This window comes from Lissotriton helveticus, chromosome 10, assembly GCF_964261635.1.
Source record: "Lissotriton helveticus chromosome 10, aLisHel1.1, whole genome shotgun sequence".
Lineage (NCBI taxonomy): Eukaryota > Metazoa > Chordata > Amphibia > Caudata > Salamandridae > Lissotriton > Lissotriton helveticus.
The window spans coordinates 304045755-304058451 of record NC_136071.1 but is presented as its reverse complement, the minus strand read 5'-3'; the positions used below and the strand labels follow the sequence as shown (position 1 = coordinate 304058451).

At 46.7% G+C, this 12697-nt stretch overlaps 1 protein-coding gene across 1 annotated transcript in view; it reads left to right on the top strand.

Moving 5' to 3' along the window:
* Nucleotides 1-7248, top strand: part of LOC144785174 (uncharacterized) — a 159008-nt gene extending 151760 nt beyond the window's left edge. The window contains exon 3 of the mRNA XM_078664235.1: nucleotides 6727-7248. Coding sequence (XP_078520361.1) covers nucleotides 6727-6758 — 32 coding nt within the window. The 3' untranslated portion in view covers nucleotides 6759-7248. The remainder of the gene's footprint in view (nucleotides 1-6726) is intronic.
* The last annotated feature ends 5449 nt before the right edge of the window (nucleotides 7249-12697 follow it).

The following is a 12697-nucleotide window of genomic DNA, read 5'->3' as shown; positions in this document are numbered from 1 at the left end:
GCGCTGAGTGGAAAATTTGAAGTCAGTGCACGGGCAAAAAGGTGTGGTGCGGGAGAAACTGTTCAAGGAGGTAAGGGAGGGCCGGATGGTCGGCCCTTTTGCGGAGCCGCCGATACCGAATCTTATTATCTCCCCAATTGGTGTGGTCCCCAAGAAAGAGCCGGGCCGTTCCGGCTGATACAGCACTTGTCGTGGCCGGAGGGGGCGTCGGTGAATGACTTCATTTCGGCGGATCTCGCGTCGGTCACGTACTCGCCTGTGGACGTGGCGCAGAAGATTGTGGCGGCGGTAGGACCGGGGGCGTTGATGGCGAAGATGTGTCATCAAATCGGCGTTCAGGTTGCTCCCGGTGCACCCCGAGGATTACCAGTTGTTGGGAATCCAATTTGACGGCAGCATATTTGTGGACAAGGCGCTGCCGATGGGGTGCTCGATTTCCTGTGCATTATTTGAACGGTTCAGCTCTTTCCTGCAGTGGGCTTTTTCCTGGCGCACAGGCTCTGAGACGGTGACGCACTATTTGGATGATTTCTTTTTAGTGGGACGACCCAGGTCGACGGATTGTCTGCGACAGCTGCACAATTTTCAGGACTTAATGGGTGATCTGGGGGTTCCCCTGGTGCCAGAGAAGTATGGTGCTGTCATTTCTAGGCATAGAAGCACGCATACCGGATGACAAGAGGGCGGCAATGCTGGCGTTGGTGAGCGACATGTTGGACAGGTGGAAGGTGACGGTGCGGGAGGCGCAAGTGTTGTTGGGTCACCTGAATTTTGCGTGTCGGGTGGTGCGCGCGGGGCGGATGTTTTGTCGGTGGTTGGGCTTGGCGTTGTCCGGCCTAGCATTGCCGCATCATCACATGAGGATATCGGCGGGGACAAAGGAGGACTTGAGGATGGGTCTGGCCTTTCTGGGATATGTATTCCGATGCGGCTGGGGTTGGTGGTTTCGGTTTGTACTGGGCGGGCTGCTGGTGCGCAGAACAGTGGCCACCCCAGTGGCAGGCGGGGGGCCGCAGCATAGCCTTTTTGGAATTGTTCCCGTTGGTGGTGGCGGTTTCGGTGTGGGCCCGGGAACTGGCCCATAAGCGGGTTCTGTTCCGGGTGGACAACATGTCGGTGGTGCAGGTGGTCAACAGGCAGTCCGTGCGGGACCCACAGGTGCTGAAGCTGTTGAGGGTGTTTGTTCTGCGGTGTCTTGAGCATGACATATTGTTTCAGGCAGGACATGTGGCGGCGGTGGACAATGACATTGCAGATGCTTTGTCTCGTTCACAGTGGCAGAGGTTCCATGGGCTAGCCACGGAGGCGGAGGAGACCAAGACGCCGGTGCCGGGGGAGCTGTGGTCGGTGGGAGATGCAGGTCGTTCAATTGGTGAGGACATCAGTGGCGGCGTCCACCTGGAAGGCGTATGTTCAGGCCTGGGAGGAATTTCAGCAGTCTGGAGCGGTAAGGCAGGGGGACCGATGGCGGCGGGAGGAGCAGGTGGTGAGTTTCATTTTGGCCTTGATGGATAAGGGTTTGTCGAGGGTGACAATTGCCGGGAAGTTGTCGGCGGTGGCGTTCATGGGGAAGATGTGGGGGGGGCATCCTCCGTCGGCGGGAGAGTTGGGGGCAAGACTGTTGGAGGGGTGGGCACGAGAGAGAGGTGAGCGGGTCAGTCAGAGAAGGCCCATTATGGAGGAGATGCTGGGGGGGCCTACTGCGGGCGTTGCCGTCGGTGTGTCGCGATGGGAGGGAGACGGTGTTGTTTGCTACGCTCATGTCCTGGATGTTCTTAGGGGCTTTTTTCGAATTTCGGAATTGGTGGGTCTGAAAGGAGGAAGGGGGGTGCTCTGGGAGGATGTTGAGGTGCGGGCGAGGGAGGTCACGGTACGTTTGCGGTACTCCAAGATGGATCAGCAAGGGGGGGGACCTGGGTGGTGATGGGGCCGGGGAGGCTGGACAGGGTGTGCCCGGCGGCGTGAGGTGAGCGTTTGGCGGCTGGGCGGAGGATGTCGGGGGGAGGTTTTTGGTCACGGGACGGGTGCACGGGTGACGGCGGGTCTGGTGTTGTGGGTTCTGTGGCATGCCCTACGGTTCATGGGTGAGGACCCCAAGGCGTTCAGGACACATTCCTTTAGAATAGGGGCAGCGACGGAGGCGACGCGTCAGGGGTGGGGGGCGGAGGACATCAAACGTCTGGGGAGATGGAAGTCGGATTGTTACAAGACGTATGTTTGGTTACGGGGGGTAGGCGGGACGCTGTAACAGGAAAGTTTTTCCACCCTCTTACATGTGTGTCTTTGCAGGTGCTGTGGCGGGACCCGCTGCTGCGATGATGCAGATATTCATTGTGGGGCATTCATTTGTTAAGAGTGCGGAGAGGGCTGAGTGGGACAGGCATCAGAACCTGAATCTGGAGGTGCACGACAGACTGTTTAGATGTCATTGGCGGGGCAAAGGGGGGATGCGTTGGCACGAATTGATGCCGGTGTTGAACAATGTGGTGCGGGGGGGGGGGTCCGGATGTGGTGTTGGTACATGTGGGGGAAAATTACTTGGTGGTGAGCAAAGGACTGGCCTTAGTGAAACAAATGAAAAGGGACCTCCTGGAGATTAAAAAGCAGTGGGCGGGGTGTCATGTGATTTGGTTGGAGTTCATCCCCAGGAGGGTTTGAGGGTCTGGAGGAGGGCGGAGCACCCAGGGGCTATAGATAGGGCACGGAGAAAAATCAACAGGGACATGAAAGACTTTTGTACGAGAGAAAGGATAGGGTGTATGGAGCACCCGGAGCTGAAGTACCGGGCGGTCTATTTCTTCAGGGAGGACGGGGTTCACTTATCTCATTACGGGATGGAGCTGTATATCGTTCAGATGAAGGAGGCCCTGGATTTGGGTTTGGGGGTGCACAGGTATCCAAGGGGGGATTCCTATGGGGGGGTCGAAAGTCATTAAGTAGCTTTCGAGTGGCGCTTTTCCTAGAGTAAAAAGGGGGTTAAGGGTAGGAGGCCTGGGATTGTTTGATAAGGGATGGGGATCGCTGAGGTCAAGGAATGTCCAATTTGGTATCGAGGCATGTTTCAGGTGGGATGCTGTGGATATGTTGTGGGTGTTGTGTTATGTTGAAATGGGGAAAATCATTTACGGGAGGGGGTGGAGGATTGGTTAGGTAGTTCTTATTTAGTGAGGTGTAGTTTTGTTCGGCACAGGCCAGGTTTGTTCATTTAGGATGCACCTGCTTTCAATAAAGCGGCCTTTGTCACATAGTATCACTTGTCTGTGGTCGTTGCCTCCCCCCCTGCCCTCCTGGGTAGGCCCCAAACCCCATCGAGAATTGTATCCATGTCCTCAGCATCAATCACTACACGTTTACCATGTTGTGCTAACGTTTCGTCTCCTAATGAGTCAGCGAATATATCTAACTACTCACTCCTAGTTATTGGTGAGTGCCTGGGCTGTCAGGCGCTATATTTATGAGGTATTGCCTTCAAGTAGGCACCATTTCCATGTTCGAAGAGCATAGCGGACCTAGTTGAGGTTTCTGCACTGCCTCGAAAATGTGAGGATCTATTTTATGTCGAAAACGGTGCTGCAACTTTTGTTGTATATGCTCAAATGCAGGTGAAGCTGCACATTTTGATGTTAAAATTCCATTGCAATCCTCTCCTATCTCCCACAACATTTCCTGTGATTTATGGCAGAATCAATCCCTCAAGGCCTCATTTCACAGTTTTACAAATAGCCGAGTATCTTTCGCCCTGCTTCCTATCCCTAACCTAGGCGTACGTCTTCTAACTGTTTGATGATCAAAGTGAAGCCCACCCCTTCGATAAGCGCTGTGTTAACCCTTTCAGAAAGTATGGTGCCCGCCTCTCTGTTTGACACTCTTACTTCAAAGGATCCACTGGCTCTTTGCCACTATGATGTCCAATTACTAACTAAAAAGGCACAGAGTTCTTTGTGTGTGCGGACCAGGCATAAATGTCACCCTTCTCACCTAAAGATGTTCCCTAAGCAGAAGGAAACCACCAATTCAATACTATTTCCCATCGACTGCTTGAGGAGAGATTATATGATTGTGGTATTCGGGATCTAGCCTTAAAATGGCTTGCTGATTTTCTATCATAATGTTGGGTCCTCACCTCTCTCAAAAATTCTGGCTAGATAAAGGTGTGCCTCAGGGCTCGTGTCTTAGCCCCATGCTTTTTTATCATGTATATGGCTCCTTTGGCCAAAATTATTGAGCCATATGGGTTCGAAATAATATCATACGCTGGTGAGACTCCGCTCATGTTCCCTATTGGTTCCAATTCCACAGATGAGAAACTACACTTTTCATCGGAGATGCTCGCCATCTCAAAGTGGATGACTGAAAGTTGCCTTCAATAAAACCCCAGAAAAACTGAGCTTATGCTCCTGGGTAAAGCATCTAACACCTGGATGGCTGACTGATGGCCTTCTCGGCTGGGAGTGGCTCCCACCCCAACCCCCTCAGTAAAAAGCTTGGGACTGAAATTAGACGAAACTCTTACGATGAAGGACCACATCACAACAACTATTGGCTCCTGCTATTATAGCCTCCATCTCCTGTGTAAGATACTACCTTACTTGCCGCTGGAACATCGCAGAACTGTGGTTCAGGCGATGGTCATGAGTCGTCTCGACTACGGAAAAGCGCTATTGGAGGAAATGGGCGAGACACTGTTAGCTAAGCTACAAGTGATTCAAACACTGCGGCAAGGATGATATTAAATCATCCTCCCGGTTCTCCCTCACTTCCTCTGCTCAGAGAGCTTCACTGGCTTCCAGTGTAAAAAAGGTCCTTCTTCAAGATCTGTTGCCTCACATTTAATGCTATGAATGGAAAGAGTTCCTGTTACTTACAAAAGAAGCTCTTTAAACAGGTCTCGAGCCGCAATCTGAGGTCCAACTCATTAGCCTTACTAAAGATCCCTCGTATCTGTCTCACCCGCCCTGGAGGCAGAGCCTTTTCGCATATTGCCCTCAAGTACTGGAACCAGCTACCAGAGGCCGTACGTAAATGCACCTCCTATCTGGTCTTTAGGAAACAACTAAAAGCCTTTCTGTTTTAACCTCTCTGCATCAACTGCCTCCCACTCGTTTGCCTCTTTTTTTGCTAAGTAAGTGACGAGATGCCCCCGGGTGAGTCGTGCGCTATGCTAGTGCCCCTAACATAACATAACATAACAATTGCCGGTTCTTTTACCTGCATAAGTATCTCATCCATGATATTCTTCTCTTGATCGAGGACTGAGAGAAATGAAGGTAGCAAAGCTGCTTATGTCTTTTGCCCTGGGAGGTACCTGGGTTTGCGGCTACTTACACCTCCTCACACCTTTCCAGGACACCAGGAAAATGTGAAGGAAAGTATTTAATGTTTAACTGTTGGGAGCAATCCAGGCACCAGAAGTCAGCAATTATGTATATCAACCTTTTAAAAGTGATCCCTCTTACAGATAGAATAAAAAAATCCACGTAGACTCACAATGTTTATTTTTGCCAGTTGCCTATCAGTAGTGAGAGCGCAGTTTCTAGTTCTCCCTAAGCCAAAGTAAAAAAGAATCATGATTGTAATCACTGTACAAGTTATCAACTACAGCAGGGCACGATTTCTGAGGAACAGTCACAACTGCCTTACTTAATGGCAGATTTAGCATTCAAATAGGCAGGAAGGTTTATCTTCCTACACAAGAACAATACTTGGAGGCATATTTATCTATGTGCTGCAGAATGTAGCATACATGGAAAAAGGAAGTAACATTACGCCTCTCTGGGGTAGGGCTACAATTTTGCCACAAACCCAGGTTTGCTCCCTTTAGTAAATCTGGGTTTGTGGCAAAATATATGTGTGGATGCATGGGAACACTCATGCTTCACCCATGTAACGCCTGCCGAATGCAAAGCCACTGACGGCAACACAAATCGGCCCTTACGTTACTTTGTAAATCTCAAATAGAATTTGGCGTTGTGGCAAAACCACAACGCATAATGTTAGTAAATCTGGGAAAAGTATATAACTTTTACACCATCCAACCTGTTATCTGAGCTCAGGGAAAACCACAGTTGCTGATAAACTGTTTGGCAGTTCCTTATTGCCTAAAGGTAAAAAGTACCGTTAATTCAGGTCCATAAAAAGCAAATATGTTAGGTGCAATTACATCAAAAATAAAATGTCATACACTGTACGCGATAAACAACAAAAGATAGTGATTTATTGCAACGGTCACTAAAGTAGCCCAAAGCTAGACCATCAGAAGCAACATCATGCTAAACTACAAACTGATTGAACCTTGCTGTTGATTTGTCTGATTAGTTTCTGTTAGTTGGCACAAAAAATGTTATGTGGGTAAAGGAAAACACTATTTTTAGGGTGTGTTCAGTAATATCCTTAATGGTGAATCATTTATTTTGATAGACATGTTAACAGAGGAGCAAACATTGCCTGTAGCTCGTTTTGTTTGTCAATGTAGGTAAATGGTATATAGTTAAAACATAGATTTGCATTCATTGCTTCTTAAAAAAGTCCCAAAATGATCCTTGGAAGCATACACCTATTTATTTATATAACACATCATGTTTAATAATGTAGTGATTGTCTTGATATAAGCGGTAAAACGTCTTATTACAGGCATTCCTATTTCTAAGCTATACTTTATAGTGGTTTCATATCATTTGTATTTCTGCTGCTTCTTGATTTTCTGACATATCACCATTGTTTGTTTAGGCCCTGCCTGTGCGAAATGGACCATTGAATAAAGGCCAGAATGCAGAAAACCTACAAAGAAAGGATGAAATGATAACTCGGATGTGAATGGGAAATAACACCCCGTTGTCCATAGCGTTTAGTTCATGTTGCATTCTTTTCGAATACGTCCGAAGAAGGCATCCAGGCAATTGACATGCCTAGAAGCGATTCACTTATCAATTTCTCCATTAAAAATAACTATTTTGATTGAAATCTGCTGCAATTCCGTTTAACATCACATCACTTGCTATTCAGAAATAGATTATATCCCTTGATTTATACATTATTTTCTTGACATCACAGATTTTGCACCTCGAGAGTTGATTATTGTTTTTACATTTGGGCATGTCCACTTTACTTGTATACATAGTTATGAAAGATGCCATTATGAAATCTGAGTAATTACCACACGATTATAACTGTAATTATGTCTGTAATTTTTTATATTAAAATACAAATGTAAGTACATATCCAAAATATGTCAATACATTGTTTTTTGTAAAGAAAGATAACAATAAAATTTGTTAAACAGTGTTTTTTTTCTGTTTAAGGCTATACCAGTATATTTGAATCCCTCATCTTACACTCACTTACTCCTCAGGGAAAATAGAAGAAAAAAAAATGTTCTGCAGTATTTCAGCTATTTAATCACAGGTGGTTAACCTTTCCTTTATTCATTTTTGTAGAAGCTAAGTTTATTTACAAAGTAAAAAGTGTAACTATTCTGTTGATGTTGTGACAAGGTAAGGTGTACATTTTTGAAAACTATTGTTACATCCACATTCTGAAATCATAGGAGAACTGAGTTGAGTCCATTGAGATGGTGGCATAGTTACCTGGTCATTCAGAAGCAGATGGGACGGTGCCACTTGCTGTGCAAGGTTTCACCATCATCTTCACCCAGGACTGTGGACCAGTGCTGGAGTGCTCACGGCCACAGCATCCAAGGGGGGCATCTGCAGCCGCCACTTATCCAGTTGTTCATAAATGTAACATAGTCCTCATCCAGAAGTAATTTCCTTTCTTACGTCCATATAGATGTCCTACTATTCAATCCTGTCACCTCAAGAGTTAAAACAATCGGATTATGATCAGAAATTAAGCGAGGAAACTTCTCTGTCTTACTTTTAGACAGCAAAGAGTTAGAAACAAAAAAATAATCAAGTCTTACACACTCTTTGTGTGGGGCCAAATAAAAAGTAATTCCATCATCTGTAGGGTTCAACAGTGCCCACACATCAGTAAGGGCATTATGCCGTACCAAATTACAAATTGCCCAAGCTACTTTTTTCTTCCGACCTCCGTATGTCTGTCCGTGCTCAGTGCCCAATCCCCCCACCCCATTTATATTAAAATCCCCACAAAGAATAATTGGTTCGGGCCAAGAAGCTAACTCTATATTTAAAAATTCAAATACATGTGGATCGTCTTCAGCAGAGCCATATATTGTACCCAGAGTGAATACCTGGATATTTAATTCACATTTTAATAACACCCATCTTCCCCACTGATCCTCTTTTTTATTACTAAGTTTAACATTCTGTTTTTTTTGGCCAAGATAGCCACCCCTCTAGTTCTATTCCCCTGTCTTGAATATGCTAATAAGGAAAAACCTAGCTGCTCCATTAGATATGCTCTTGCACCTTCTAGGTGCGTCTTCTGAAGACATAGGAAATCCAGTCGCATTAACCTAAGGACCGCCGCCACTCGCTGTCTTTTCATATAATTATTCAAGCCACACACGTTGAGAGGGACAATTCTAATACTCATTAGAATACATCATAAACTTTTCCCATCCACACAACCAATACACTATTGAGCCTCTTTTTAGATTCCAACGGAGACTGCTTCCTTCCTTTATTGATGCATCTCATATACCTAGGTGACTGTCTCAGAGTGGTTTCTATTCCACCCATCGTGAACCAAGCTAATTCTGTGCCATACTGTGCTAACCCCCATTCCCCCCGCACCCCAGCCCGCACTCCCTCCCCTGCCCCCCATTAAAACTACCACCTGTCCCCCCACGCCCCTACTGGCAAATAGGTCACACATTACCTATGTGTGACAGCATATGAATGCAGCAGCTGCACCTCGCCCTCCTCCCATATGTACCTCCTCACCATGTAGCCAACAAGTTAGCCTCCTTTCTGTTCTCTTAATTCTGTCAAATACTGCTGAGTCTTAATCTCTGTTGGAAAAATTCTTACGTGCCCATTAACAATAATCTTCAGCCTTGCTGGGTACAGTAGATGTGCCTCATGCCCTAAGCTCTGAAAAGATGTGATCTGTTGCCTCTCTACCGTGGCATGGCAGAAAGTGACCCCCTCAAATGTGCGTCTAGCCTCTGGCTTTGCTTTGTCCACAACATCCTGTCTAGCAAGAAAATTCCCAGCATAAACAAGTATTGCTCGAGGCTTAACAGCTTGTGCAGACCCATACGTCTTTTTTTGAATAAGTGGGAAGCGGTGCGCTCTTTGGATTTCGCTCTCCCATGCTCAGGTTGTCATTTCAGGAAACGCTCCCTTAAACAAATTAATCACAAATGTCCTGACATCCTGCCCTTCAGCCCCCTCCGCCACCCCCAAAAGTCTTCTGTTGTTTCGCCTTTGGCAGTTTTCGAAATCCTGTCATTTCCATTGCATGTCCTCCGTGATCTTTTCCTGCGCTTCCTTGAACGTTTGCCATCTGCTGACATCATCTTCCAACTTCCCCGTTCGCTCCTCCACATGAGCAACCCTATCACCCATCTACTCATTGAGCTTGTTCATTTTCCTCATTGAGCTTTGGATTTTCTTTTCCGCCATTTTAGGTCCGCGACTCTCTGACCTTGCCTCAGTCTGCATCTGCTTCAGAGTCGTATATAGCAAATCCAACGACGTAGCTTGAGATGGGCTGTCTAATTTGTCATGCAGCGTCTGGGACTCGGAGTCCTCTCCGGTACCCCCTTGGTACAAGTGTGAGGTTGCTGAGTAATCCCAGCATAACTTCCTATTCGGTGCATCTTCTGATGGGCTGCGAGGGGGTTTCGTTTTAGACTTTGTTCTTTTTTTTATGAGATCCCATGTACATCACTGGTGCCTTTTGAGCTGAGGAACTTACTGGAGAGTCAGAGTCTGAGGTTGTAGCCACACTTCCCTCACTTGATAAGCAGGAATCTGAGTCATCATTCAAAGAAAAAAAGCACTCCCCGTCCGGGGTGCTCAGGATTACCCTATCTAGAGCTGGGCAATATACTTGACCTACGGCCCATTCATTTCCAGTTACCACTGTGGCCCCATTGAGTTTTCCTCTTCCCTCCCTTTCTTGATTACTGCATGGTGGTTCTTCTGGGCCCCCTGTAGCCCCTCCAACAGCGCCCTGCAAGCCCTGGACATGCTGAATGTTATTGCCGCCATTGCAGCCGTTAGCGCTCTTATCTGTGCTGCTCTGGATCAAACCTACAGTGGGTATGGATTGCACAATACCTTGCAGATCCTGAGACCTCTGATCCTCTGCGGCCTCCCCTGAGAGCGCTGCGGCGTCTTGCCTCTCACCGGGACTTCTCTGCTGGTCTGCTTCTGTCTGTTGCCTAGCGACCATCCTTCCAGCGTCCTCTGGAAGTCCTGCCTCGTCCTCGGCCGCCGCATTCACCGATACCTTTGCGGGATAGGATTCTTTCAGTGTAGGTTGTCGCATCGCTGATCGGCTTGCCAAGTCCTTGGGATCTTTGGCTTTATTCGTGCTCATGCCGCCATTTACCAATACTGCTTTCCCGGTATCTCCGGTCGCGTCCTTTCCAGCGCTATGTGAGGCAAGTCCACCATTACCTCGTGGAGCATTCGATTTCTTCATGAGCCCTCTCCGTGGCTGTGTTGAGCTGCGTGAATTAGGGGCTGCCAGCGCCTCTTTACCAGCCACCACGCCCAGTCCCTTTTGTGGCTCGCCATCCTTCTGCTGTTTGACTCCTTTAGGGGCCATTCCACTACTGATCTCTGACCGCCAATGCCTTCGTGAAAAAAAACGGCGGGATTGGCTGATCAAAGCTGCCAAAAGTTGAAGAAACCAGCGAGATGGAGCACACTCCGTACCCAGGTATTAAACAGGTAGGAGACCTCTGACATTCCGGTAGTCCTGCCAAATGATTCACCTTGGGAGGAGGGAGAGTGAGCTGCAGCTACTCGCTGCAATCAGTCAGCGGCCATCTTGCCCCCCAATCTCCTTTTGGATATATTAATTTCTAATCAAGATGGTCACCTTCACAGCTTTTGCTGCCAGACCTATCCTGCTGAAGACGGGGTTCAACCATTTTCTTATAAAGTTTTTTCTTGTTCCACTCAAATATAAGGGAGCTTGGAGCCGAGAAGGATTTGTTGCAATGCTTTGGATTCCCCTATTTTTGTTGCACTCATCCCCCATGGTAAAAACATGTTGTCATTGATTTTTGCTCCTTTTTCCTCAGCTGCTTTTTTTTTTTATTCTTCAACCACAGAGATTATGCTAGACTCTTCCTTTGCTCTTGTCTCAGGATTGTTTGGTGTCTTGCTTCAAAATCTTCTATCAACAACTATTCATATTGCAGTCAATGTTTTTCTGTCCTTGTGATTTGTTCCTTGCAATTGTATCTTCCAAAGGAGCAGACGACAACCTTCACATATATGTCAAGTGCAGAGTGGCACTGTGACTAGTGGGAGGAGTCACCCTTTCTTCAAGCAATTACGAAGGAAACAATAGAGAGTCTCACTGCATCCAGTCCTGAAAAACTATACCAAATAATAAATGTAGCAAAATATGTCCACAGTGTTAAAATATACATTCAATGCCTAGAAATAGGACTCGCACAGCCTGGTTATCTAAATGTGATCAAGTTAATCAATTTGTAGCGTGCTGCGGAGGTATCGCTGTCTGTTCCTGGCAGCGTAGTGGAAAGAAGAAACTAATACAGAGCAGCCCCGGACTTGAGGCTGTCCCTCTGCGCACAGCTCATAAGGAAACACAAAAGTTTCTCATCTGCTTCAAGTATATAAAGTCACAAAATTCTCAAAGTTATCTTGTTCAAACTTTAATGAACATTGTTTTCATGATCAAATATCTTCAAATTTCCAAGTAATTCCAGAGTATTTTTCTCAGTACATAATTCACCGAAACTTAATTTCCCAATGCATTTCGGGCAATAACAACGCCCTTCATCAGGGTATAGTTTTGTGAGAAAGTAAGCAGATTGCTTATTAAGATGAAGGTGGCATACAATGATAACGACCTCTCGCCGGTAACCCACCGTTGTCGCCGGCGAGAGGTCGTTATCATTGTCGTTTTCATTGTATGCCACCTTCATCTTAATAAGCAATCTGCTTACTTTATCATATCTTCCTCTCACCAAATGATCTAGGCTCTATATTATAATCCAATGAGGGACCTTTAAACAAGGAACCCAAAGGAAGTTTGGTGTAGGTTGCGATAGTCTCCAGATAACGTGTCAAATGACTGTGTTAAAATCAATGCCACGCCGCAAAAATGCGAAACACGTACGCAAGAAAACTTGCAATGAGACCAATCGCAATACGAAAAGCAGCGAAAACCAGCGGCAGGCCTCCAAACCCCACACATCTGGTGGGAAAATGCACCACAAAAGCAGAGTAAAGAAACGGTGAGATGACAACGTTCGAGCACAACCCCACAGCTGTGACGCAGAACAAATTACTATTGTCCAAATCAGATAGGCATTTCCCCATAAACAGCCACAATGTACATTGACATGCATTCAGTATGTAACCTGCGCCAATGCGGAAACAAGCATGGTACACACAGTGAAACGACATCTCCCCCTCACATTGCAGAGGGACAAACAACACCCCCTGCACCCCAACGTGCCATGTCCATGATCAAACAAGAATGAAAGCACAGACCAATATTTGGGCAGTGACTCACCCTGATGGACATGTTTCCCATGTCGTGGGACTTGAGACACAGGGTG